General features: G+C 41.5%; 2 protein-coding genes and 3 pseudogenes across 2 annotated transcripts; all 5 read right to left on the bottom strand.

The window, feature by feature from the left end:
* Nucleotides 1-286: 286 nt before the first annotated feature.
* LOC129863146 (transcription factor HES-7.1-like) lies at nt 287-3,610 on the bottom strand (annotated as a pseudogene).
* A 772-nt stretch (nt 3,611-4,382) lies between these two features.
* On the bottom strand, nt 4,383-5,449 carry LOC129863145 (transcription factor HES-7.1-like). The gene is made up of 3 exons (XM_055935081.1): nt 5,405-5,449; nt 5,010-5,105; nt 4,383-4,895 (listed from the first exon to the last, which is right to left on the bottom strand). Exons 1-3 carry the CDS (start codon nt 5,447-5,449, stop codon nt 4,383-4,385), a joined length of 654 nt encoding a protein of 217 aa, XP_055791056.1.
* Nucleotides 5,450-9,813: 4,364 nt separating this feature from the next.
* On the bottom strand, nt 9,814-10,880 carry LOC129863144 (transcription factor HES-7.1-like). The gene is made up of 3 exons (XM_055935080.1): nt 10,836-10,880; nt 10,443-10,538; nt 9,814-10,326 (listed from the first exon to the last, which is right to left on the bottom strand). The coding sequence occupies exons 1-3, from the start codon at nt 10,878-10,880 to the stop codon at nt 9,814-9,816; spliced, it is 654 nt and encodes a 217-aa protein (XP_055791055.1).
* Nucleotides 10,881-13,462: 2,582 nt separating this feature from the next.
* On the bottom strand, nt 13,463-14,398 carry LOC129863143 (transcription factor HES-7.1-like; annotated as a pseudogene).
* Nucleotides 14,399-16,791: 2,393 nt separating this feature from the next.
* Nucleotides 16,792-17,889, bottom strand: LOC129863142 (transcription factor HES-7.1-like; annotated as a pseudogene).
* Between the last annotated feature and the right edge of the window lie 6,976 nt (nt 17,890-24,865).

The raw sequence follows: 24,865 nt of genomic DNA, 5'->3' as shown, positions 1-24,865 counted from the left end.
GTGACCATATGAAGATAACAAGATTATAGCATTTTAAGTTGCACCGTAGGTCCAAGTTTTTCTGTTGAACATCAATAAAACAAACTGACATACTGGTAAATATTTATTCAAGGAATGTTTTTTATTTTGTAATATAATAGGAAAATACTCTAAGAATAAGTTAATGTGCAAAATAGACTAGATAAATATGACAGAATAATATAACTTATACATAGTACATATTGTGATGGTGGAGTCACAGTAATTGTGTAATATTTACAGAATGTACATTTGCTCTTGTGCTAGATCAGGGCCAAGGCCTCCACACAGACTGGCTGGCTGGAAGGTTCTGAGATTGGGCTTCTTTGGCAGCGTGTCTGTGGGGCAGCTGGGGAGGTTTGGGATCTCCATGTCGGAGTGGAGCTCTGTGAGCATGAGACAGATGTCTCCTGTAGACTTCACAAAGCTGTTGTCTGTAGTGGGACTCCTGTATCTTCATCAGGTGTGAGGACTGGTGGCACGTTGTGCTGGGCAGAGAGTTGGAAGAGTGGGCTTTAGCCGGAACTTCGGTGTTCATACAGGCATAGCTGTTCAAACGAGCAGAGAAAGGAGAGTTCAGTGCTGCCTCCAGCTGCAGGCCCTCCCCTTCCTGCCCCAGGAAGTGTGCAGCTATCTGCAGGCAGCCTGAGAAGCCATCCTGGAAGGGATGTTGCTTTTCTCCATCTTCACCTTTCTTCCTGTCCCCATCTCCAGTGTTCTGGAGAAAGAGAACAGTGTGTTCCAGGATCTCAGCTTTCTCCACTCTACGCTGAGTCACACCCTGTTGGAGAGAAAGAGAGCAGATTAATGCACAGTCATGCTACACTTCTCAGAGGAGCTGACACCTGTAGGAGCTGCATTTAGAGCAGAGTCAAGTTAGAGGTGAATTTCATACTTTATGTAGTGGTCCCTGCAGCAGCAGGGTTCTCAGGCACTCCAGACTGTGGTTCATTCTCTCTCCGACGTCTCTCCACCTGAGGCTTGAGGAGCTACAAGAGTAAGATGAAAGGAGATCAGACCAGGGAGATTAGACCAGTGTCTCTGCTAAACCAGTGTGTCTGAAACAGTCACTTTGTACTAAAGTAAGGGCTCCTAAAACCTACATCTATTTACATGGTAGGACTAGCTCTGTAGGTACATTTTAGGAACACATTGTTATTCCAATTTCAATAAAAAGCTAAGAATAAAATAGGCCTACATGTTTTAGTTGAAATCGATTTTGATTGACTAATATGTATTACAGATATACTGATGAATATAATCACTTAAAAGGTTAAAATCTCACCATTCTGTCAATTTTCCTGTTCTCTTTTTCCCCAAGTAGTTTCGTCTTTGTTAATCAACAAGCTGCTGCTGTCCTTCATCCAGAGGTCAGAGAATGTCCAGATGCAAATAATCAAGAAGAACAGTAGTATTTCTCTGTGCTGTGTCACTGAATCTGGCATTCTGTCTCTGAACGACTTTTAAGTACATAGGAATAGGAGGTGACTTTACACTCCTCCCATTGCCACCGGTAGCCGAACCCTGAGCTTCCCGGCACACGTCTTGTACTGTTTAAATACAATAGAGTAGCCTGCACAAGTTAGAAATGTAATACAAAGTGAATTCATAGAAGATGTCAGGATAGTCATAAGGAGGATAAATTGCATAATGGGGTGTACAAATCTGTAGGCCGATTGAAACGGACTGATGGCCAATGTAACCCAGTGAAGTGATGAAAGTAGTTGGTTCAAGTTAGTTTGACACAGATCATTGTCCTGCTTTCTCACGGTGTCCCAGGTTTAACGACTTGTATATCAAATAGGACCTCATGGTGCTTCCGTAGAATCCATCACATCCGCAGTAACACCCCCGGGCACGTGTGCGCTAACAAAAGCCACGCGTATTGTAATTATAACAATGGAGGTGTAGGCGAGTGTCGACGAGTCTCCAGTGTGACACGGATTTGCAAATGAATTAAGTGACACCTCAGCCTCTCAAACACAGACAGGCACACGCACAGCCACAAGGTATTGTCCATTCCAATCTGCACAACATTTTACGCACAGAACCAACACGCGCTTCTGACTTTGTTAGTGGATGAATATTGCTTTAGTACAATTGACTATTACACTATTATTTTGATTTAATTATATTGTTATATTAGCCTATGTTAATTAACTTAGGTCAATGTGTGCGCGTGAGAACTGGGAACCTGGGAATGCTCCACCAGATAGTCGGTGGCGGTATTTGCTAAATGATGTACAAATTCTAACAGGTAATAAAGAACAAACTGCTGTCTTTCCTACATATTTTCCCAAGGGAAAAATCTCAGGACAATTTCCCAGTGTATCACATCAGGGACCATATATGATTTTGGTCTCCTCATTTTCTTGGCTTGTCAATATAACTATTTCAGGTTAATCTTATAAAAAATGGGGCCTATATTGAGCCACATGCTGTAAAAGGTACTTTGTCTGATAAAGGTAGTGTGAATTTATAATATTATTGGAAGTAGGTAAGATTCCATCACATAACATTCTAATAACCGAATAATATGGTGATATTGATAAATATATATCCTGTCTAAGAAATATGTCTTCCGTCCCAGACTTAAATTAATCGGATCAAGTCAGACTTTTTATAATTGCCACACATTGTAATTGTACTGATGATGAACCACATTTGTTAAATATTATTAGCTCAGACTTACTAATTTTAATGAATGTTAATTACGTTGGAATTTGCTTTCAGACTATAGGTTACTCTCGATTTTTGAGAGTAAATCGTTCTATAGTTGTAAACGTTACTTACACCAAGGCTGTCACACTGCTGTTTTAGGCATAATTTGTTAATAAGCCTATATAAAATATACTTTGGAGAAAAAATAACGTTTTTTTCAGTTAAGGAAAATGAAATATTTTACCATGAACCTCTGAACAAAATACTGTGAATGAATGATTCATTCCTATATTCCAAGAATGTCACGCCCTGACCTTAGATATCTATGTTTTTCTATATATTTTGGTTAGGTCAGGGTGTGACTAGGGTGGGTAAGCTAGTTTTGTATGTCTAGGGTTTTTGTATGTCTAGGGTTTTTGTATGTCTAGGGTTTTTGTATGTCTAGGGTTTTTGTATGTCTAGGGTTTTTGAATGTCTAGAATTTTTGTATGTCTAGATTTTTGTATGTCTAGGGTTTTTGTATGTCTAGAGTTTCGTATGTCTAGGGGGTTTGTATGTCTATGTTGGCCTGATATGGTTCCCAATCCGAGACAGCTGTTTAACGTTGTCTCTGATTGGGGATCATATTTAGGTAGCCATTTCCTCGTTTGTGTTGTGGGATCTTGTCTACATTAAGTAGCCTGAGTGCACGCGCACCTGTAGCGTCACGGTTCGTTCGTTCGTTCGTTCGTTCGTTCGTTCGTTCGTTCGTTCGTTCGTTCGTTCGTTCGTTCGTTCGTTCGTTCGTTCGTTCGTTCGTTCGTTCGTTTGGTTGGTTGTTTTGTTTGGTGAGTTTCAGTTGATTAAAAATATGTGGAACTCTACTCACGCTGAGCCTTGGTCTCATCTTTACGACGAGCGTGACAAAGAAGAAGGAGAAGGAGGACATCATTTTTCTAAGTCGAGAGAAACTCCTTGTTTCCGTCATTCCGCATTCTATCGGTTATAAAACGTCCCTAAAAACCTTTGTTTGAGTTTGAAGTGTGATTGGAGGTCGCTGTCGCTGAACCCTTTGCTCTTCTTAACCGGGACGTAACAGGTGTTAAAGCGCGCGGTCTCTTCGCACCTTTGACTTAAACACACACATGCCAGCTATCAATGAAATGAAAATCTATGAAAACATTGCAGTACTTTTAACTGGCATCGGAACGTGCCTAGACACCTTAAGTAAGTTGAATGGTAAATAAGTCATTTAATTATTGAATGTCTGGCTGAGAAAGCAGATGACAACAATAACCAAAAACAAATTTGACACTTTAATACATTATGGATTAAGATACCATTGAGACAATGTTTTTAAAGGAATGTGTTTTATTTGTATTTCAACATACAGGTCTATATATCTGGAAAAACATAGGAACAAGTCCCATAATAAGTTAATGTGCAAAAATAGACAAGATATCAGAGTACTACAACTTATACCTAGTACATGTTGTAATACTAAAGTATAGAGAAATTGTACAATATTGATATTTTCTTTGCAGTACAACATTGTCATATCACTGCAAATCTATGAGGTCCCTGAGTCCAGTGTTTACAACACTGTATGCATTTAAACACCATAGCAACCTCAGCAGCAAAGGATGTGGCATCCTGGTTATCAGTTCATAGGATATTACAGTTGCTTTACAGTTCAATATCCCAAATCAGGCTCCTCTGCTAGATCAGGGCCAAGGCCGCCACACAGACTGGCTGGCCAGGAGGTTCTGAGATTGGGCTTCTTTGGCAGCGTGTCTGTGGGGCAGCTGGGGAGGTTTGGGATCTCCATGTCGGAGTGGAGCTCTGTGAGCATGAGACAGATGTCTCCTGTAGACTTCACAAAGCTGTTGTCTGTAGTGGGACTCCTGTATCTTCATCAGGTGTGAGGACTGGTGGCACGTTGTGCTGGGCAGAGAGTTGGAAGAGTGGGCTTTAGCCGGAACTTCGGTGTTCATACAGGCATAGCTGTTCAAACGAGCAGAGAAAGGAGAGTTCAGTGCTGCCTCCAGCTGCAGGCCCTCCCCTTCCTGCCCCAGGAAGTGTGCAGCTCTCTGCAGGCAGCCTGAGAAGCCATCCTGGAAGGGATGTTGCTTTTCTCCATCTTCACCTTTCTTCCTGTCCCCATCTCCAGTGTTCTGGAGAAAGAGAACAGTGTGTTCCAGGATCTCAGCTTTCTCCACTCTACGCTGAGTCACACCCTGTTGGAGAGAAAGAGAGCAGATTAATGCACAGTCATGCTACACTTCTCAGAGGAGCTGACACCTGTAGGAGCTGCATTTAGAGCAGAGTCAAGTTAGAGGTGAACTTCATACTTGATGTAGTGGTCCCTGCAGCAGCAGGGTTCTCAGACTCTCCAGACTGTGGTTCAATCTCTCTCTCCGACATCTCTCCACCTGAGGCTTGAGGAGCTACAAGAGGAAGATGAAAGGAGATCAGACCAGGAAGATTAGACCAGTGTCTCTGCTAAACCAGTGTGTCTGAAACAGTCACTTTGTACTACAGTATGGGCTAAATATAATTTACATGGTTGGACTTTCTCCATAGGTTCATTTTAGGAGCACACTGTTTTTCCAATATCTGTCAACAACCTGAGATAAAGCTAAGAACAAAAAAGGTCTACATGTTTTAGTTAAAATCGATTTTTATTGACTAATAGGTATTACAGATATACTGATGTATATAATCACTTCAAAGGTTCAAATTTTACCTTTCTGTCAGTTTTCCTGTTCTCTGTTCCCCCAAGTGGTTTCATCTTTGTTAATCAACAAGCTACTGCTACTGTTAATCAACAAGCTACTGATGTCCTTAAATAGTGTATTTTTCAAGAGGTCAGAGAATGTCCAGATGTAAATAATCAAGAAGAACAGTAGTATTTCTCTGTGCTGTGTCACTGAATCTGGCATTCTGTCTCTGAACGACTTTTAAGTCCATAGGAATACGAGGTGACTTTGTACTCCTCCCATTGCCGCCGGTAGCCAATCCCTGAGCTTCCCTGCGCCTTGTACTGTTGAAATACAATAGAGTAGCCTGTGCAAGTTAGAAATGTCATACAAAGTGAATTCGTGGAAGTCAAGATAGTCATAAGGAGGATAAATAGTATAATGGGGTGTAAAAATCTGTAGGCCGATTGAAACAGGCTGATAGCCAATATAACACAGTGAATGAAGTGAAGAGAGCAGTTGGTTGAAATTATTTCGACATAGCTCATTGTCTTCCTTTCGGATGCTGTCCCACGTTCAACAACTTATGTATCAAAGAGGACCTCATGGCACTTCGGTATAAGCCATCACATCCGCAGTAACACCCGTGGGCATGTGTTCGAAAGCGCTAACAAATGGCACGCGTATTGTAATTACAAGAGGTGTAGGCGAGAGTCGACCAGTCTCCAGTGTGACGATTTACAAATGAATTAAGTGACACCTCAGCCTCTCAAACACGGACAGGCACACACGCATAGCCAAAAGGTACTACCCATTCCAGTTGCCACAGAATTTTACGCACAGACCCAACACGTGTTTTTTACTTTGTTTTTTAAAAATATAACCTTTATTTAACACGGCAAGTCAGTTAAAAAATAATTTCTTATTTACAATGACAACCTATAGGGGAGTAAATGCCTTGTTCAGAACGACAGATTTGTACCTAGTCAGTTCGGGAATTCAATCCATCAACCTTCCGGTTATCGGCCCAACGCTCTAACCACTAGGCTACCTGTCGCTCGTAGATGAATGTTGCTTTAATACAATTCACTATTACATACAGTATATCACAAAAGTGAGTACACCCCTCACATTTTTGTAAATATTTGAGTATATCTTTTCATGTGACAACACTGAAGAAATGACACTTTGCTACAATGTAAAGTAGTGAGTGTACAGCTTGAATAACAGTGTGAATTTGCTGTCCCCTCAAAATAACTCAACACAGAGGCATTAATGTCTAAACCGCTGGCAACAAAAGTGAGTACACCCCTAAGTGAAAATGTCCAAATTGGGCCCAATTAGCCATTTTCCCTCCCCGGTGTCATGTGACTCGTTAGTGTTACAAGGTCTCAGGTATGAATGGGGAGCAGGTGTGTTAAATTTGGTGTCATCGCTCTCACACTCCCTCATACTGACTGGCCACTGGAAGTTCAACATGGCACCTCATGGCAAAGAACTCTCTGAGGATCTGAAAAAAATAATTGTTGCTCTACATAAAGATGGCCTCGGCTATAAGATTGCCAAGACTCTGAAACTGAGCTGCAGCACGGTGGCCAAGACCATACAGCGATTTAACTGGACAGGTTCCACTCAGAACAGGCCTCGCCATGGTCGAACAAAGAAGTTGAGTGCACGTGCTCAGCGTCATATCCAGAGGTTGTCTTTGGGAAATAGACGTATGATTGCTGCCAGCATTGCTGCAGAGGTTGAAGGGGTGGGGGGTCAGCCTGTGAGTGCTCAGACCATACGCCGTATACTGCATCAAATTGGTCTGCATGGCTGTCGTCCCAGAAGGAAGCCTCTTCTAAAAATGATGCACAAGAAAGCCCGCAAACAGTTTGCTGAAGACAAGCAGACTAAGGACATGGATTACTGGAACCATGTCCTGTGGTCTGATGAGACCAAGATAAACTTATTTGGTTCAGATGGTGTGTGGCGGCAACCAGGTGAGGAGTACAAAGACAAGTGTGTCTTGCCTACAGTCAAGCATGGTGGTGGGAGTGTCATGGTCTGGGGCTGCATGAGTGCTGCCGTCACTGGGGAGCTACAGTTCATTGAGGGAACCTTGAATGCCAACATGTATTGTGACATACTGAAGCAGAGTATGATCCCCTCCCTTCGGAGACTGGGCCGCAGGGCAGTATTCCAACATGATAACGACCCCAAACACACCTCCAAGACGACCACTGCCTTGCTAAAGAAGCTGAGGGTAAAGGTGATGGACTGGCCAAGCATGTCTCCAGACCTAAACCCTATTGAGCATCTGTGGGGCATCCTCAAACGGAAGGTGGAGGAATGCAAGGTCTCTAACATCCACCAGCTCCGTGATGTCGTCATGGAGGAGTGGAAGAGGACTCCAGTGGAAACCTGTGAAGCTCTGGTGAACTCCATGCCCAAGAGGGTTAAGGCAGTGCTGGAAAATGATGGTGGCCACACAAAATATTGACACTTTGGGCCCAATTTGGACATTTTCACTTAGGGGTGTACTCACTTTTGTTGCCAGCGGTTTAGACATTAATGCCTGTGTGTTGAGTTATTTTGAGGGGACAGCAAATTTATGCTGTTATACAAGCTGTACACTCACTACTTTACATTGTAGCAAAGTGTCATTTCTTCAGTGTTGTCACATGAAAAGATATACTCAAATATTTACAAAAATGTGAGGGGTGTACTCACTTTTGTGATATACTGTAGATACTATTATTTAGATTGAATTATATTGTTATATTAGCCTATGTTAATTAACATTTCAGATGTCGATATGTGCCGGTGAGAACTGGGAACCTGGGAATGCTCCACCAGACAGTCGGTGGCGTTATTTGCTAAATGATGTACAAATTCTAACAGGTAATAAAGAACAAACTGCTGTCTTTCCTACATCTTTTCCCAAGGGAAAAATCTCAGGACAATTTCCCAGTGTATCACATCAGGGACCATATATGATTTTGATCTCCCCATTTTCTTGGCATGTCAATAGAACTATTTCAGGATAATCATTATAAAAAAATGGGGCCTATATTGAGCCACATGCTGTAAAAGGTACTTCGTCTGATAAAATTAATGTGATTTAATAGTATTATTGTCAGTGATTGTGGTCACGTGTGGCTCAGTTGGTAGAGAATGGCAGCTGCAATGCGGGTGTTGTTTGGTCGATTCTCACCGCAGACCAGTATGAGCAAATATGAATGTACTCACTACTGTACGTCGCTGTGGATAAGAGCGTCTGCTAGATGACTGAACTTTGGAAGTTTCCTCACAGAACATTTCTATTAACCCAACCATTATCCCACTCATAAATTCATTGGATCTCATCAGAGCAAATTTAATAACCACACATTGTAAGTGTACTGATGATGAACCACATTTGTTAAACATTTCTATCTTAGACTTACTAATATTAATGAATGTTAATTACGTTGGAAGTTGCTTTTAGGCTAGTTTTGATATTTGAGAGTAAATCGATCAATATATGTAAACTCTCCTTAAACCAAGGATTTCCCCCTGCTGGTTAAGGAATCATTTGTTATAAAGCCTACATACCATAGCTCTATGAAATAAAACAAATCTGTTAAGAAAAGCTAATATTGTCTCATTAACCTCTGAACATATGACTGTGAATGAATTATCCTTTTCAATAACCCAACGAGACGAGGACATCATTTTTGTATATTTGAGAATGTCAAGAGAAGCTCCTTGTTTCCGGTAGATGGCATCCTCTCGGGTTATAGAAAGGCCCCAAAAATCTTCCGTTGAATTTGAGGTGTGATTGAAGATTGCTGTCACGTAGCACTTTGATGTTCATGCCCGGGTCCGTACAACATGAGGTTTCAAAGCGCGTGGTCTCTACGCACCTTTGACCTAAACACACACGTGCCAACTATCAATGAAATGCAGATCTATGATAACTTTGCAATACTTTTAACTGGCATCGGAACGTGCTGGATCGTGCTGGAAAGTGCCACTACATTAGCAGATGATAAGCATAACTAAAAACACAGGTTATACTGCTATACATTACGGATTAAGATACCATTGAGACAATGTTTTTAAAGGAATGTTTTTTATTTGTATTTCAACATACAGGCCTATCTGAAAAACATAGGAACAAGTCCCAGAATAAATTAATGTGCAAAATGACAAGATATCAGAATAAAACAAGTTATACATAGTACATGTTATAATACTACAGTATAGAGAAGTCGTACAATATTTAGAATTTATATTTGCTTTGCAGTACAACACTGTCATATCACTGCAAATCTACGGAGTCCCTGAGTCCAGTGTTTACAACACTGTATGCATTTAAACACAATAGCAACCTCAGCAGCAAAGGATGTGGCATCCTGGTTATCAGTTCATAGGATATTGGAGTTGTTTTACAGTTCAATATCCCAATTTAGGCTCCTGTGCTAGATCAGGGCCAAGGCCGCCACACAGACTGGATGGCCAGGAGGTTCTGAGATTGGGCTTCTTTGGCAGCGTGTCTGTGGGGCAGCTGGGGAGGTTTGGGATCTCCATGTCGGAGTGAAGCTCTGTGAGCATGAGACAGATGTCTCCTGTAGACTTCACAAAGCTGTTGTCTGTAGTGGGACTCCTGTATCTTCATCAGGTGTGAGGACTGGTGGCACGTTGTGCTGGGCAGAGAGTTGGAAGAGTGGGCTTTAGCCGGAACTTCGGTGTTCATACAGGCATAGCTGTTCAGACGAGCAGAGAAAGGAGAGTTCAGTGCTGCCTCCAGCTGCAGGCCCTCCCCTTCCTGCCCCAGGAAGTGTGCAGCTCTCTGCAGGCAGCCTGAGAAGCCATCCTGGAAGGGATGTTGCTTTTCTCCATCTTCACCTTTCTTCCTGTCCCCATCTCCAGTGTTCTGGAGAAAGAGAACAGTGTGTTCCAGGATCTCAGCTTTCTCCACTCTACGCTGAGTCACACCCTGTTGGAGAGAAAGAGAGTGCAGATTAATGCACAGTCATGCTACACTTCTCAGAGGAGCTGACACCTGTATGAGCTGCATTTAGAGCAGAGTCAAGTTAGAGGTGAATTTCATACTTTATGTAGTGGTCCCTGCAGCAGCAGGGTTCTCAGGCTCTCCAGACTGTGGTTCAATCTCTCTCTCCGACGTCTCTCCACCTGAGGCTTGAGGAGCTACAAGAGGAAGATGAAAGGAGATCAGACCAGGGAGATTAGACCAGTGTCTCTGCTAAACCAGTGTTTCTGAAACAGTCACTTTGTACTAAAGTAAGGGCTCCTAAAACCTAAATCTATTTACATGGTAGGACTAGCTCCTTAGGTACATTTTAGGAACACATTGTTATTACAATATCAGTCAACAAGCTAAGATCAAAATAGGCCTACATGTTTCAGTTCAAATCGATTTTGATTGACTAATAGGTATTACAGATATACTGATGAATATAATCACTTCAAAGGTTAAAATCTCACCATTCTGTTAATTTTCCCGTTCTCTTTTTCTTCAAGTGGTTTCATCTTTGTTAATCAACAAGCTGCTTTAAGAGCATATTCATCCAGAGGTCAGAGAATGTGCAGATGTAAATAATCAAGAACAGTAGTATTTCTCTGTGCTGTGTCTCTGAAGAAGAATCTCAATATGGCATTTCTGTCTCTGGACGACTTTTAAATCCTTAGGAATACGAGGTGACTTTACACTCCTCCCATTGCCACCGGTAGCCAATCCATGAGCTTCGCGGTACGTGCCTTGTACTGTTGAAATACAGTAGAGTAGCCTGTACAAGTTAGAAATGTCATACAAAGTGAATTCATAGAAGACGTCAACATAGTTATAATGAGGATAAATAGTATAATGGGGTGTAAAAATTTAGGCCGATTGAAACGGACTGATGGCCAATGTTAACCAGTGAAGTGAAGAGAGCTGTTGGTTAAAATTATTTCGACACGGATCATTGTCGTGCTTTCCCAGGTTTGACAATCAGTATATCAAAGAAGACCTCATGGCGCTTGGGTACAAGCCATCACATCCGCAGTAACACCCGCGGGCATGTGTTTGAAAGCGCTAACAAAAGTTGTAATTATTACAAGTGAGGTGTAGGCGAGAGTCGACCAGTCTCCAGTGTGACACGGATTTTCAAACGAATGAAGTGACACCTCAGCCTCTCAAACACAGACAGGCACACGCACAGCCAAAATAAATTGCACATTCCAATTGTGACAACATTTTACGCACAGATTCAACAGGCGTTTCTGACTTGTTAGTGGATAAATATTGCTTTAATACAATTGACTATTACATAGATAATATTATTTTGATTTATTTATATTGTAATATTAGCCTATGTTAATTAACATTTCGGAAGTCAACATGTGCGTGTGAACTTGGGAGCCTGGGAATGCACTAGACAGTCGATGGCGGCTTTCATTAAATTATGTACAAATTATAATAGGTAATGAAGAACAAACTGTTGTCTATCTAATCCCTTTTCCCAAGAGAAAAAGCGCAGGACAATTTCCCAGCGTTTCACATCAAAGATTAATTTGGTCTCCTCATTTTCTTGGCATGTCAATAGAACTATTTCAGGTTAATAGTTATAAAAAATGGGGACTATATTGAGCCACGTGCTGTAAATGGTACTTCGTCTTATAAAGTTAGAGTTAATGAATAATATTTTTGGAAGATGTTGTGGTCACGTGTGGCTAAGTTGATAGAGAATGGCATTCGCAATGCGAGGTTTGCTGGTTCGATTCTCACGGGGGAATTGTGTTCAAAAATATGAAAATGTATTCACTCACTATTGTAAGTCGCTGTGGATATGAGTGTTGGCAAAATGTCAATGTAAATTCCATCACAGAACATTTCTAATAACCGAATAATTTGGTGATATAAATTAACTAGCTATCCTGTCTAAGAAATGTGACTTCTGTCCCAGACTTAAATTAATAAGATGTTGTCAGATTACTTATTTTTTACCACTTTTAATAGGCACACATTGTTATTATACTGATGATGAACCACATTTGTTAAATATTATTAGCGTAGGCTTACTAATATTTATGAATGTTAATTACATTGGAAGATGCTTTTAGACTGTAGTAGGCTAGTCTCGATTTTTGACAGCAAGTCGCTCAATATTTGTAAACTCTCCTGAAACCAAGGCTGGCCCCCTGCTGGTTTAGGAATAATTTGTTATAAAGCCTGCATACGATAGCCCTATGAAAGAAGAAAAAAATATGTTAAGAAAAATCTAATATTCTACCATGAACCTCTGAACAAATTACTGTGAATTAATGATCCGTTCCAATACCCCAAGGAGAAGACGAATGCATAATTTTTGTATATTTGAGAATGTCAAGAGAAGCTCCTTGTTTCCGACAGATGGCATGCTCTCCGGTTATAGAAAGGCCCCAAAAAATCTTCCTTTGAATTTGAGGTGTGATTGAAGGTTGCTGTCACGTAGCACTTTGATTTTCTTGCACGCGACTTAACAAGTTGAGGTGTCAAAGCACGCGGTCTCTTCGCGCCTTTGACTCAAACACACACATGCCAGCTATCAATGAAATGCAGATCTACGAAAACTTTGCAGTACTTTTAACTGGCATCGGAACGTGCCTAGACACCTTGAGTAAGTTGAATGGTAAATAAGTCATTTAAATATTGAATGTCTGGCTGAGAAAGCAGATGACAACAATAACCAAAAACAAATTTGACACTTTAATACATTATGGATTAAGATACCATTGAGACAATGTTTTTAAAGGAATGTGTTTTATTTGTATTTCAACATACAGGTCTATATATCTGGAAAAACATAGGAACAAGTCCCATAATAAATTACTGTGCAAAAATAGACAAGATATCAGAGTACAACAACTTATACATAGTACATGATGTAATACTAAAGCATAGTGTAATTGTACAATATTTCGAATTTATATTTTCTTTGCAGTACAACATTGTCATATCACTGCAAATCTATGGAGTCCCTGAGTCCAGTGTTCACAACACTGAATAAATTATTAGATCCACAGCAACCTCAGCAGCAAAGGATCTGGCATCCTGGTTATCAGTTCATGGGATATTACATTTGTTTTACAGTTCAATAACCCAATTTAGGCTCCCGTGCTAGATCAAGGCCAAGGCCTCCACACAGACTAACTGCCTGAGAGTTGGAAGAGTGGGCTTTAGTCGGGACTTCGGTGTTCATACAGGCATAGCTGTTCAGACGAGCAGAGAAAGTAGAGTTCAGTGCTGCCTCCAGCTGCAGGCCCTCCCCTTCCTGCCCCAGGAAGTGTGCAGCTCTCTGCAGGCAGCCTGAGAAGCCATCCTGGAAGGGATGTTGCTTTTCTCCATCTTCACCTTTCTTCCTGTCCCCATCTCCAGTGTTCTGGAGAAAGAGAACAGTGTGTTCCAGGATCTCAGCTTTCTCCACTCTACGCTGAGTCACACCCTGTTGGAGAGAAAGAGAGCAGATTAATGCACAGTCATGCTACACTTCTCAGAGGAGCTGACACCTGTATGAGCTGCATTTAGAGCAGAGTCAAGTTAGAGGTGAATTTCATACTTTATGTAGTGGTCCCTGCAGCAGCATGGTTCTCAGGCACTCCAGACTGTGGTTCATTCTCTCTCCGACGTCTCTCCACCTGAGGCTTGAGGAGCTACAAGAGTAAGATGAAAGGAGATCAGACCAGGGAGATTAGACCAGTGTCTCTGGTAAACCAGTGTGTCTGAAACAGTCACTTTGTACTAAAGTAAGGGCTCCTAAAACCTACATCTATTTACATGGTAGGACTAGCTCTGTAGGTACATTTTAGGAACACATTGTTATTCCAATTTCAATAAAAAGCTAAGAACAAAATAGGCCTACATGTTTTAGTTGAAATCGATTTTGATTGACTAATAGGTATTACAGATATACTGATGAATATAATCACTTAAAAGGTTAAAATCTCACCATTCTGTCAATTTTCCTGTTCTCTTTTTCCCCAAGTGGTTTCGTCTTTGTTTTAATCAACAAGCTGCTGTTGTCCTTCATCCAGAGGTCAGAGAATGTCCAGATGTAAATAACCAAGAAGAACAGTAGCATTTCTCTGTGCTGTGTCACTGAATCTGGCATTCTGTCTCTGAACGACTTTTGAGTCCATAGGAATACGAGGTGACTGTACTCCTTTCATTGCCACCGGTAGCCGAACCCTGGGCTTCCAGGCACACGTCTTGTACTGTTGAAATACAGTAGAGTAGCCTGCACAAGTTAGAAATGTAATACAAAGTGAATTCATAGAAGATGTCAGGATAGTCATAAGGAGGATAAATTGCATAATGGGGTGTACAAATCTGTAGGCCGATTGAAACGGACTGATGGCCAATGTAACCCAGTGAAGTGATGAAAGTAGTTGGTTCAATTTAGTTTGACACAGATCATTGTCCTGCTTTCTCACGGTGTCCCAGGTTCAAGAACTTGTATATCAAATAGGACCTCATGGTGCTTCCGTAGAATCCATCACATCCGCAGTAAAACCCCTGGGCACGTGTGCGCTAACAAAAGCCACGCTATTGTAATTATAACAATGGAGGTGTAGGCGAGTGTCGACGAGTCTCCAGTGTGACACGGATTTGCAAATGAATTAAGTGACACCTCAGCCTCTCAAACACAGACAGGCACACGCACAGCCACAAGGTATTGTCCATTCCAATCTGCACAACATTTTACGCACAGAACCAACACGCGCTTCTGACTTTGTTAGTGGATGAATATTGCTTTAGTACAATTGACTATTACACTATTATTTTGATTTAATTATATTGTTATATTAGCCTATGTTAATTAACATTTCAGAGGTCAATGTGTGCGCTTGAGAACTGGGAACCTGGGAATGCTCCACCAGATAGTCGGTGGCGGTATTTGCTAAATGATGTACAAATTCTAACAGGTAATAAAGAACAAACTGCTGTCTTTCCTACATCTTTTCCCAAGGGAAAAATCTCAGGACAATTTCCCAGTGCATCACATCAGGGACCATATATGATTTTGATCTCCTCATTTTCTTGGCTTGTCAATATAACTATTTCAGCTTAATCTTATAAAAATTGGGGCCTATATTGAGCCACATGCTGTAAAAGGTACTTTGTCTGATAAAGGTAGTGTGAATTTATCATATTATTGGAAGTAGGTAAGATTCCATGACATAACATTCTAATAACCGAATAATATGGTGATATTGATAAATATATATCCTGTCTAAGAAATATGTCTTCCGTCCCAGACTTAAATTAATCGGATCAAGTCAGACTTTTTATAATTGCCACACATTGTAATTGTACTGAGGATGAACCACATTTGTTAAATATTATTAGCTCAGACTTACTAATTTTAATGAATGTTAATTACGTTGGAATTTGCTTTCAGACTATAGGTTACTCTCGATATTTAAGAGTAAATTGTTCTATTGTTGTAAACGTTCCTTACACCAAGTCTGTCACACTGCTGTTTTAGGCATAATTTGTTATAAAACCTATATCAAATATACTTTGTGGGGAAAAACTACTTTTTTTTCAGTTAAGGAAAATGAAATATTTTACCATGAACCTCTGAACAAAATACTGTGAATTAATGATTCATTCCTATATTCCAAGAAGTAGAGGACATCATTTTTCTAAGTCGAGAGAAACTCCTTGTTTCCGTCATTCCGCATTCTATCGGTTACAAAAAGGCCCTAAAAACCTTCGTTGGAGTTTGAAGTGTGATTGGAGGTCGCTGTCCCTGAACGGTTTGCTCTTCTTAACCGGGACGTAACAGGTGTTAAAGCACGTGCTCTCTTCGCGCCTTTGACTTAAACACACACATGCCAGCTATGAATGAAATTAAAATCTATGAAAACTTTGCAGTACTTTTAACTGGCATCGGAACGTGCCTAGACACCTTGAGTAAGTTGAATGGTAAATAAGTCATTTAATTATTGAATGTCTGGCTGAGAAAGCAGATGACAACAATAACCAAAAACAAGTTTGACATTTTAATACATTATGGATTAAGATACCATTGAGACAATGTTTTTAAAGGAATGTGTTTTATTTGTATTTCAACATACAGGTCTATATATCTGGAAAAACATAGGAACAAGTCCCATAATAAATTAATGTGCAAAAATAGACAAGATATCAGAGTACTACAACTTATACATAGTACATGTTGTAATACTAAAGTATAGAGAAATTGTACAATATTTCGGATTTATATATTCTTTGCAGTACAACATTGTCATATCACTGCAAATCTATGAGGTCCCTGAGTCCAGTGTTTACAACACTGTATGCATTTAAACACCATAGCAACCTCAGCAGCAAAGGATGTGGCATCCTGGTTATCAGTTCATAGGATATTAGAGTTGTTTTACAGTTCAATATCCCAATTTAGGCTCCTGTGCTAGATCAGGGCCAAGGCCGCCACACAGACTGGATGGCCAGGAGGTTCTGAGATTGGGCTTCTTTGGCAGCGTGTCTGTGGGGCAGCTGGGGAGGTTTGGGATCTCCATGTCGGAGTGGAGCTCTGTGAGCATGAGACAGATGTCTCCTGTAGACTTCACAAAGCTGTTGTCTGTAGTGGGACTCCTGTATCTTCATCAGGTGTGAGGACTGGTGGCACGTTGTGCTGGGCAGAGAGTTGGAAGAGTGGGCTTTAGTCGGGACTTCGGTGTTCATACAGGCATAGCTGTTCAAACGAGCAGAGAAAGGAGAGTTCAGTGCTGCCTCCAGCTGCAGGCCCTCCCCTTCCTGCCCCAGGAAGTGTGCAGCTATCTGCAGGCAGCCTGAGAAGCCATCCTGGAAGGGATGTTGCTTTTCTCCATCTTCACCTTTCTTCCTGTCCCCATCTCCAGTGTTCTGGAGAAAGAGAACAGTGTGTTCCAGGATCTCAGCTTTCTCCACTCTACGCTGAGTCACACCCTGTTGGAGAGAAAGAGAGCAGATTAATGCACAGTCATGCTACACTTCTCAGAGGAGCTGACACCTGTATGAGCTGCATTTAGAGCAGAGTCAAGTTAGAGGTGAATTTCATACTTTATGTAGTGGTCCCTGCAGCAGCATGGTTCTCAGGCACTCCAGACTGTGGTTCATTCTCTCTCCGACGTCTCTCCACCTGAGGCTTGAGGAGCTACAAGAGTAAGATGAAAGGAGATCAGACCAGGGAGATTAGACCAGTGTCTCTGGTAAACCAGTGTGTCTGAAACAGTCACTTTGTACTAAAGTAAGGGCTCCTAAAACCTACATCTATTTACATGGTAGGACTAGCTCTGTAGGTACATTTTAGGAACACATTGTTATTCCAATTTCAATAAAAAGCTAAGAACAAAATAGGCCTACATGTTTTAGTTGAAATCGATTTTGATTGACTAATAGGTATTACAGATATACTGATGAATATAATCACTTAAAAGGTTAAAATCTCACCATTCTGTCAATTTTCCTGTTCTCTTTTTCCCCAAGTGGTTTCGTCTTTGTTTTAATCAACAAGCTGCTGTTGTCCTTCATCCAGAGGTCAGAGAATGTCCAGATGTAAATAACCAAGAAGAACAGTAGCATTTCTCTGTGCTGTGTCACTGAATCTGGCATTCTGTCTCTGAACGACTTTTGAGTCCATAGGAATACGAGGTGACTGTACTCCTTTCATTGCCACCGGTAGCCGAACCCTGGGCTTCCAGGCACACGTCTTGTACTGTTGAAATACAGTAGAGTAGCCTGCACAAGTTAGAAATGTAATACAAAGTGAATTCATAGAAGATGTCAGGATAGTCATAAGGAGGATAAATTGCATAATGGGGTGTACAAATCTGTAGGCCGATTGAAACGGACTGATGGCCAATGTAACCCAGTGAAGTGATGAAAGTAGTTGGTTCAATTTAGTTTGGCACAGATCATTGTCCTGCTTTCTCACGGTGTCCCAGGTTCAAGAACTTGTATATCAAATAGGACCTCATGGTGCTTCCGTAGAATCCATCACATCCGCAGTAAAACCCCTGGGCACGTGTGCGCTAACAAAAGCCACGCTATTGTAATTATAACAATGGAGGTGTAGGCGAGTGTCGACGAGTCTCCAGTGTGACACGGATTTGCAAATGAATTAAGTGACACCTCAGCCTCTCAAACACAGACAGGCACACGCACAGCCACAAGGTATTGTCCATTCCAATCTGCACAACATTTTACGCACAGAACCAACACGCGCTTCTGACTTTGTTAGTGGATGAATATTGCTTTAGTACAATTGACTATTACACTATTATTTTGATTTAATTATATTGTTATATTAGCCTATGTTAATTAACATTTCAGAGGTCAATGTGTGCGCTTGAGAACTGGGAACCTGGGAATGCTCCACCAGATAGTCGGTGGCGGTATTTGCTAAATGATGTACAAATTCTAACAGGTAATAAAGAACAAACTGCTGTCTTTCCTACATCTTTTCCCAAGGGAAAAATCTCAGGACAATTTCCCAGTGCATCACATCAGGGACCATATATGATTTTGATCTCCTCATTTTCTTGGCTTGTCAATATAACTATTTCAGCTTAATCTTATAAAAATTGGGGCCTATATTGAGCCACATGCTGTAAAAGGTACTTTGTCTGATAAAGGTAGTGTGAATTTATCATATTATTGGAAGTAGGTAAGATTCCATGACATAACATTCTAATAACCGAATAATATGGTGATATTGATAAATATATATCCTGTCTAAGAAATATGTCTTCCGTCCCAGACTTAAATTAATCGGATCAAGTCAGACTTTTTATAATTGCCACACATTGTAATTGTACTGAGGATGAACCACATTTGTTAAATATTATTAGCTCAGACTTACTAATTTTAATGAATGTTAATTACGTTGGAATTTGCTTTCAGACTATAGGTTACTCTCGATATTTAAGAGTAAATTGTTCTATTGTTGTAAACGTTCCTTACACCAAGTCTGTCACACTGCTGTTTTAGGCATAATTTGTTATAAAACCTATATCAAATATACTTTGTGGGGAAAAACTACTTTTTTTTCAGTTAAGGAAAATGAAATATTTTACCATGAACCTCTGAACAAAATACTGTGAATTAATGATTCATTCCTATATTCCAAGAAGTAGAGGACATCATTTTTCTAAGTCGAGAGAAACTCCTTGTTTCCGTCATTCCGCATTCTATCGGTTACAAAAAGGCCCTAAAAACCTTCGTTGGAGTTTGAAGTGTGATTGGAGGTCGCTGTCCCTGAACGGTTTGCTCTTCTTAACCGGGACGTAACAGGTGTTAAAGCACGTGCTCTCTTCGCGCCTTTGACTTAAACACACACATGCCAGCTATGAATGAAATTAAAATCTATGAAAACTTTGCAGTACTTTTAACTGGCATCGGAACGTGCCTAGACACCTTGAGTAAGTTGAATGGTAAATAAGTCATTTAATTATTGAATGTCTGGCTGAGAAAGCAGATGACAACAATAACCAAAAACAAGTTTGACATTTTAATACATTATGGATTAAGATACCATTGAGACAATGTTTTTAAAGGAATGTGTTTTATTTGTATTTCAACATACAGGTCTATATATCTGGAAAAACATAGGAACAAGTCCCATAATAAATTAATGTGCAAAAATAGACAAGATATCAGAGTACTACAACTTATACATAGTACATGTTGTAATACTAAAGTATAGAGAAATTGTACAATATTTCGGATTTATATATTCTTTGCAGTACAACATTGTCATATCACTGCAAATCTATGAGGTCCCTGAGTCCAGTGTTTACAACACTGTATGCATTTAAACACCATAGCAACCTCAGCAGCAAAGGATGTGGCATCCTGGTTATCAGTTCATAGGATATTAGAGTTGTTTTACAGTTCAATATCCCAATTTAGGCTCCTGTGCTAGATCAGGGCCAAGGCCGCCACACAGACTGGATGGCCAGGAGGTTCTGAGATTGGGCTTCTTTGGCAGCGTGTCTGTGGGGCAGCTGGGGAGGTTTGGGATCTCCATGTCGGAGTGGAGCTCTGTGAGCATGAGACAGATGTCTCCTGTAGACTTCACAAAGCTGTTGTCTGTAGTGGGACTCCTGTATCTTCATCAGGTGTGAGGACTGGTGGCACGTTGTGCTGGGCAGAGAGTTGGTAGAGTGGGCTTTAGTCGGGACTTCGGTGTTCATACAGGCATAGCTGTTCAGACGAGCAGAGAAAGGAGAGTTCAGTGCTGCCTCCAGCTGCAGGCCCTCCCCTTCCTGCCCCAGGAAGTGTGCAGCTCTCTGCAGGCAGCCTGAGAAGCCATCCTGGAAGGGATGTTGCTTTTCTCCATCTTCACCTTTCTTCCTGTCCCCATCTCCAGTGTTCTGGAGAAAGAGAACAGTGTGTTCCAGGATCTCAGCTTTCTCCACTCTACGCTGAGTCACACCCTGTTGGAGAGAAAGAGAGCAGATTAATGCACAGTCATGCTACACTTCTCAGAGGAGCTGACACCTGTAGGAGCTGCATTTAGAGCAGAGTCAAGTTAGAGGTGAATTTCATACTTTATGTAGTGGTCCCTGCAGCAGCAGGGTTCTCAGGCTCTCCAGACTGTGGTTCAATCTCTCTCTCCGACGTCTCTCCACCTGAGGCTTGAGGAGCTACAATAGGAAGATGAAAGGAGATCAGACCAGGGAGATTAGACCAGTGTCTCTGCTAAACCAGTGTGTCTGAAACAGTCACTTTGTACTACAGTATGGGCTAAATATATTTACATGGTTGGACTTGCTCCATAGGTTCATTTTAGGAGCACACTGTTTTTCCAATATCTGTCAACAACCTGAGATAAAGCTAAGAACAAAAAAGGTCTACATGTTTTAGTTAAAATCCATTTTTATTGACTAATAGGCATTACAGATATACTGATAAATATAATCACTTCAAAGGTTCAAATTTTACCTTTCTGTCAGTTTTCCTGTTCTCTGTTCCCCCAAGTGGTTTCATCTTTGTTAATCAACAAGCTACTGATGTCCTTAAATAGTGTATTTTTCAAGAGGTCAGAGAATGTCCAGATGTAAATAATCAAGAAGAACAGTAGTATTTCTCTGTGCTGTGTCACTGAATCTGGCATTCTGTCTCTGAACGACTTTTAAGTCCATAGGAATACGAGGTTACTTTGTACTCCTCCCATTGCCGCCGGTAGCCAATCCCTGAGCTTCCCTGCGCCTTGTACTGTTGAAATACAATAGAGTAGCCTGTGCAAGTTAGAAATGTCATACAAAGTGAATTCGTGGAAGTCAAGATAGTCATAAGGAGGATAAATAGTATAATGGGGTGTAAAAATCTGTAGGCCGATTGAAACAGGCTGATAGCCAATGTAACACAGTGAATGAAGTGAAGAGAGCAGTTGGTTGAAATTATTTCGACATAGCTCATTGTCTTCCTTTCGGACGCTGTCCCACGTTTAACAACTTGTGTATCAAAGAGGACCTCATGGCACTTCGGTACAAGCCATCACATCCGCAGTAACACCAGTGGGCATGTGTTCGAAAGCGCTAACAAATGGCACGCGTATTGTAATTACAAGAGGTGTAGGCGAGAGTCGACCAGTCTCCAGTGTGACACGGATTTACAAATGAATTAAGTGACACCTCAGCCTCTCAAACACGGACAGGCACACACGCATAGCCAAAAGGTACTGCCCATTCCAGTTGCCACAGAATTTTACGCACAGACCCAACACGTGATTTTTACTTTGTTTTTTAAAAATATATATATTTTTTAAAACTGACACGGCAAGTCAGTTAAAAAATAATTTCTTATTTACAATGACAACCTACAGGGGAGTAAATGCATTGTTCAGAACGACAGATTTGTACCTAGTCAGTTCGGGAATTCAATCCAGCAACCTTCCGGTTATCGGCCCAACGCTCTAACCACTAGGCTACCTGTCGCTCGTAGATGAATGTTGCTTTAATACAATTCACCATTACGTAGATACTATTATTTAGATTGAATTATATTGTTATATTAGCCTATGTTAATTAACATTTCAGATGTCGATATGTGCCGGTGAGAACTGGGAACCTGGGAATGCTCCACCAGACAGTCGGTGGCGGTATTTGCTAAATGATGTACAAATTCTAACAGGTAATAAAGAACAAACTGCTGTCTTTCCTACATCTTTTCCCAAGGGAAAAATCTCAGGACAATTTCCCAGTGTATCACATCAGGGACCATATATGATTTTGATCTCCCCATTTTCTTGGCATGTCAATAGAACTATTTCAGGATAATCATTATAAAGAAATGGGGCCTATATTGAGCCACATGCTGTAAAAGGTACTTCGTCTGATAAAAGTAATGTGATTTAATAGTATTATTGTCAGTGATTGTGGTCACGTGTGGCTCAGTTGGTAGAGAATGGCAGCTGCAATGCGGGTGTTGTTTGGTCGATTCTCACCGCAGACCAGTATGAGCAAATATGAATGTACTCACTACTGTACGTCGCTGTGGATAAGAGCGTCTGCTAGATGACTGAACTTTGGAAGTTTCCTCACAGAACATTTCTATTAACCCAACCATTATCCCACTCATAAATTCATTGGATCTCATCAGAGCAAATTTAATAACCACACATTGTAAGTGTACTGATGATGAACCACATTTGTTAAACATTTCGATCTTAGACTTACTAATATTAATGAATGTTAATTACGTTGGAAGTTGCTTTTAGGCTAGTTTTGATATTTGAGAGTAAATCGATCAATATATGTAAACTCTCCTTAAACCAAGGATTTCCCCCTGCTGGTTTAGGAATCATTTGTTATAAAGCCTACATACCATAGCTCTATGAAATAAAACAAATCTGTTAAGAAAAGCTAATATTGTCTCATTAACCTCTGAACATATGACTGTGAATGAATTATCCTTTTCAATAACCCAACGAGACGAGGACATCATTTTTGTATATTTGAGAATGTCAAGAGAAGCTCCTTGTTTCCGGTAGATGGCATCCTCTCGGGTTATAGAAAGGCCCCAAAAATCTTCCGTTGAATTTGAGGTGTGATTGAAGGTTGCTGTCACGTAGCACTTTGATGTTCATGCCCGGGTCCGTACAACATGAGGTTTCAAAGCGCGTGGTCTCTACGCACCTTTGACCTAAACACACACGTGCCAACTATCAATGAAATGCAGATCTATGATAAATTTGCAATACTTTTAACTGGCATCGGAACGTGCTGGAAAGTGCCACTACATTAGCAGATGATAAGCATAACTAAAAACACAGGTTATACTGCTATACATTACGGATTAAGATACCATTGAGACAATGTTTTTAAAGGAATGTTTTTTAACATACAAGCCTATCTGAAAAACATAGGAACAAGTCCCAGAATAAATTAATGTGCTAAATAGACAAGATATCTGTAACGGCTGTCAATGTCGTTCTCCTCCTCAGACGAGGAGAAGCATGGATCGGACCAAGATGCGGAGTAGGAGGTATTCATGATTTAATGGCAAACCAACAAAACACTACAAATTAACAAAACAACAAACGTGACTAACCTGCAACAGTCCTGTGTGGCCCAAACGCTGACACAAGAACAAACACCCACAAAACACCAGTGAAACCCTGGCTGCCTTAGTATGACTCTCAATCAGAGACAAACGATACACACCTGTCTCTAATTGAGAATCATACCAGGCCGAACACAAAACCCCACATAGAAATAGAAAACATAGACTGCCCACCCAACACTCACGCCCTGACCAATAAAGACATATAAAACAGGTCAGGAACGTGACATAACCCCCCCCTTAAGGTGCGAACTCCGGGCGCACCAGCACAAAGTCTAGGGGAGGGTCTGGGTGGGCATCTGACCACGGTGGTGGCTCAGGCTCTGGGCGAAGTCCCCACCCCACCATAGTCACTCCCCGCTTCCGTATCCCCCTCCCAATGACCACCCTCCAACTCAACCCACCTAAATGAAGGGGCAGCATCAGGATAAGGGCCAGCATCGGGATAAGGGCCAGCATCGGGATAAGGGCCAGCTCCGGGATAAGGGGCAGCAGCTCCGGGATAAGGGGCAGCAGCTCCGGGATAAGGGGCAGCAGCTCATGACTGTAGGGCAGCTCCTGACTGGCGGGCAGCTCCTAACTGGCGGGCGTCTCTGGAAGCTCCTGACTGGCGGGCGTCTCTGGCAGCTCCTGACTGGCGGGCGTCTCTGGCAGCTCCTGATTGGCGGGCGTCTCTGGCAGCTCCTGACTGGCGGGCGTCTCTGGCAGCTCCTGACTGGCGGGCGTCTCTGGCAGCTCCTGACTGGCGGACGGCTCTACTGGCTCGGGACAGACGGGCGGCTCTACTGGCTCGGGACAGACGGGCGGCTCTAATGGCTCGTAGCAGACGGATGGCTCAGACGGCGCTGGGCAGACGGATGGCTCAGACGGCGCTGGGCAGACGGATGGCTCAGACGGCGCTGGGCAGACGGATGGCTCAGACGGCGCTGGGCAGACGGAT

This window comes from Salvelinus fontinalis, chromosome 10 (genome assembly GCF_029448725.1).
Source record: "Salvelinus fontinalis isolate EN_2023a chromosome 10, ASM2944872v1, whole genome shotgun sequence".
In the NCBI taxonomy this organism is placed as follows: domain Eukaryota; kingdom Metazoa; phylum Chordata; class Actinopteri; order Salmoniformes; family Salmonidae; genus Salvelinus; species Salvelinus fontinalis.
Note: the sequence above shows the minus strand (reverse complement) of the source record. Positions and strands in the feature narration are given on the sequence as shown.

Bases quoted from the DNA above. Each gene is read 5' to 3' on its own strand.
- LOC129863145 (XM_055935081.1), bottom strand. From the start codon at position 5,449: ATGAAACCACTTGGGGGAACAGAGAACAGGAAAACTGACAGAAAG. The intron at 5,106-5,404 runs GTAAAATTTGAA...TTCCTCTTGTAG, and splicing joins ACAGGAAAACTGACAGAAAG to CTCCTCAAGCCTCAGGTGGA. The intron at 4,896-5,009 runs GTATGAAGTTCA...TCTCTCCAACAG, and splicing joins TGCAGGGACCACTACATCAA to GGTGTGACTCAGCGTAGAGT.
- LOC129863144 (XM_055935080.1), bottom strand. From the start codon at position 10,880: ATGAAACCACTTGAAGAAAAAGAGAACGGGAAAATTAACAGAATG. The intron at 10,539-10,835 runs GTGAGATTTTAA...TTCCTCTTGTAG, and splicing joins ACGGGAAAATTAACAGAATG to CTCCTCAAGCCTCAGGTGGA. The intron at 10,327-10,442 runs GTATGAAATTCA...TCTCTCCAACAG, and splicing joins TGCAGGGACCACTACATAAA to GGTGTGACTCAGCGTAGAGT.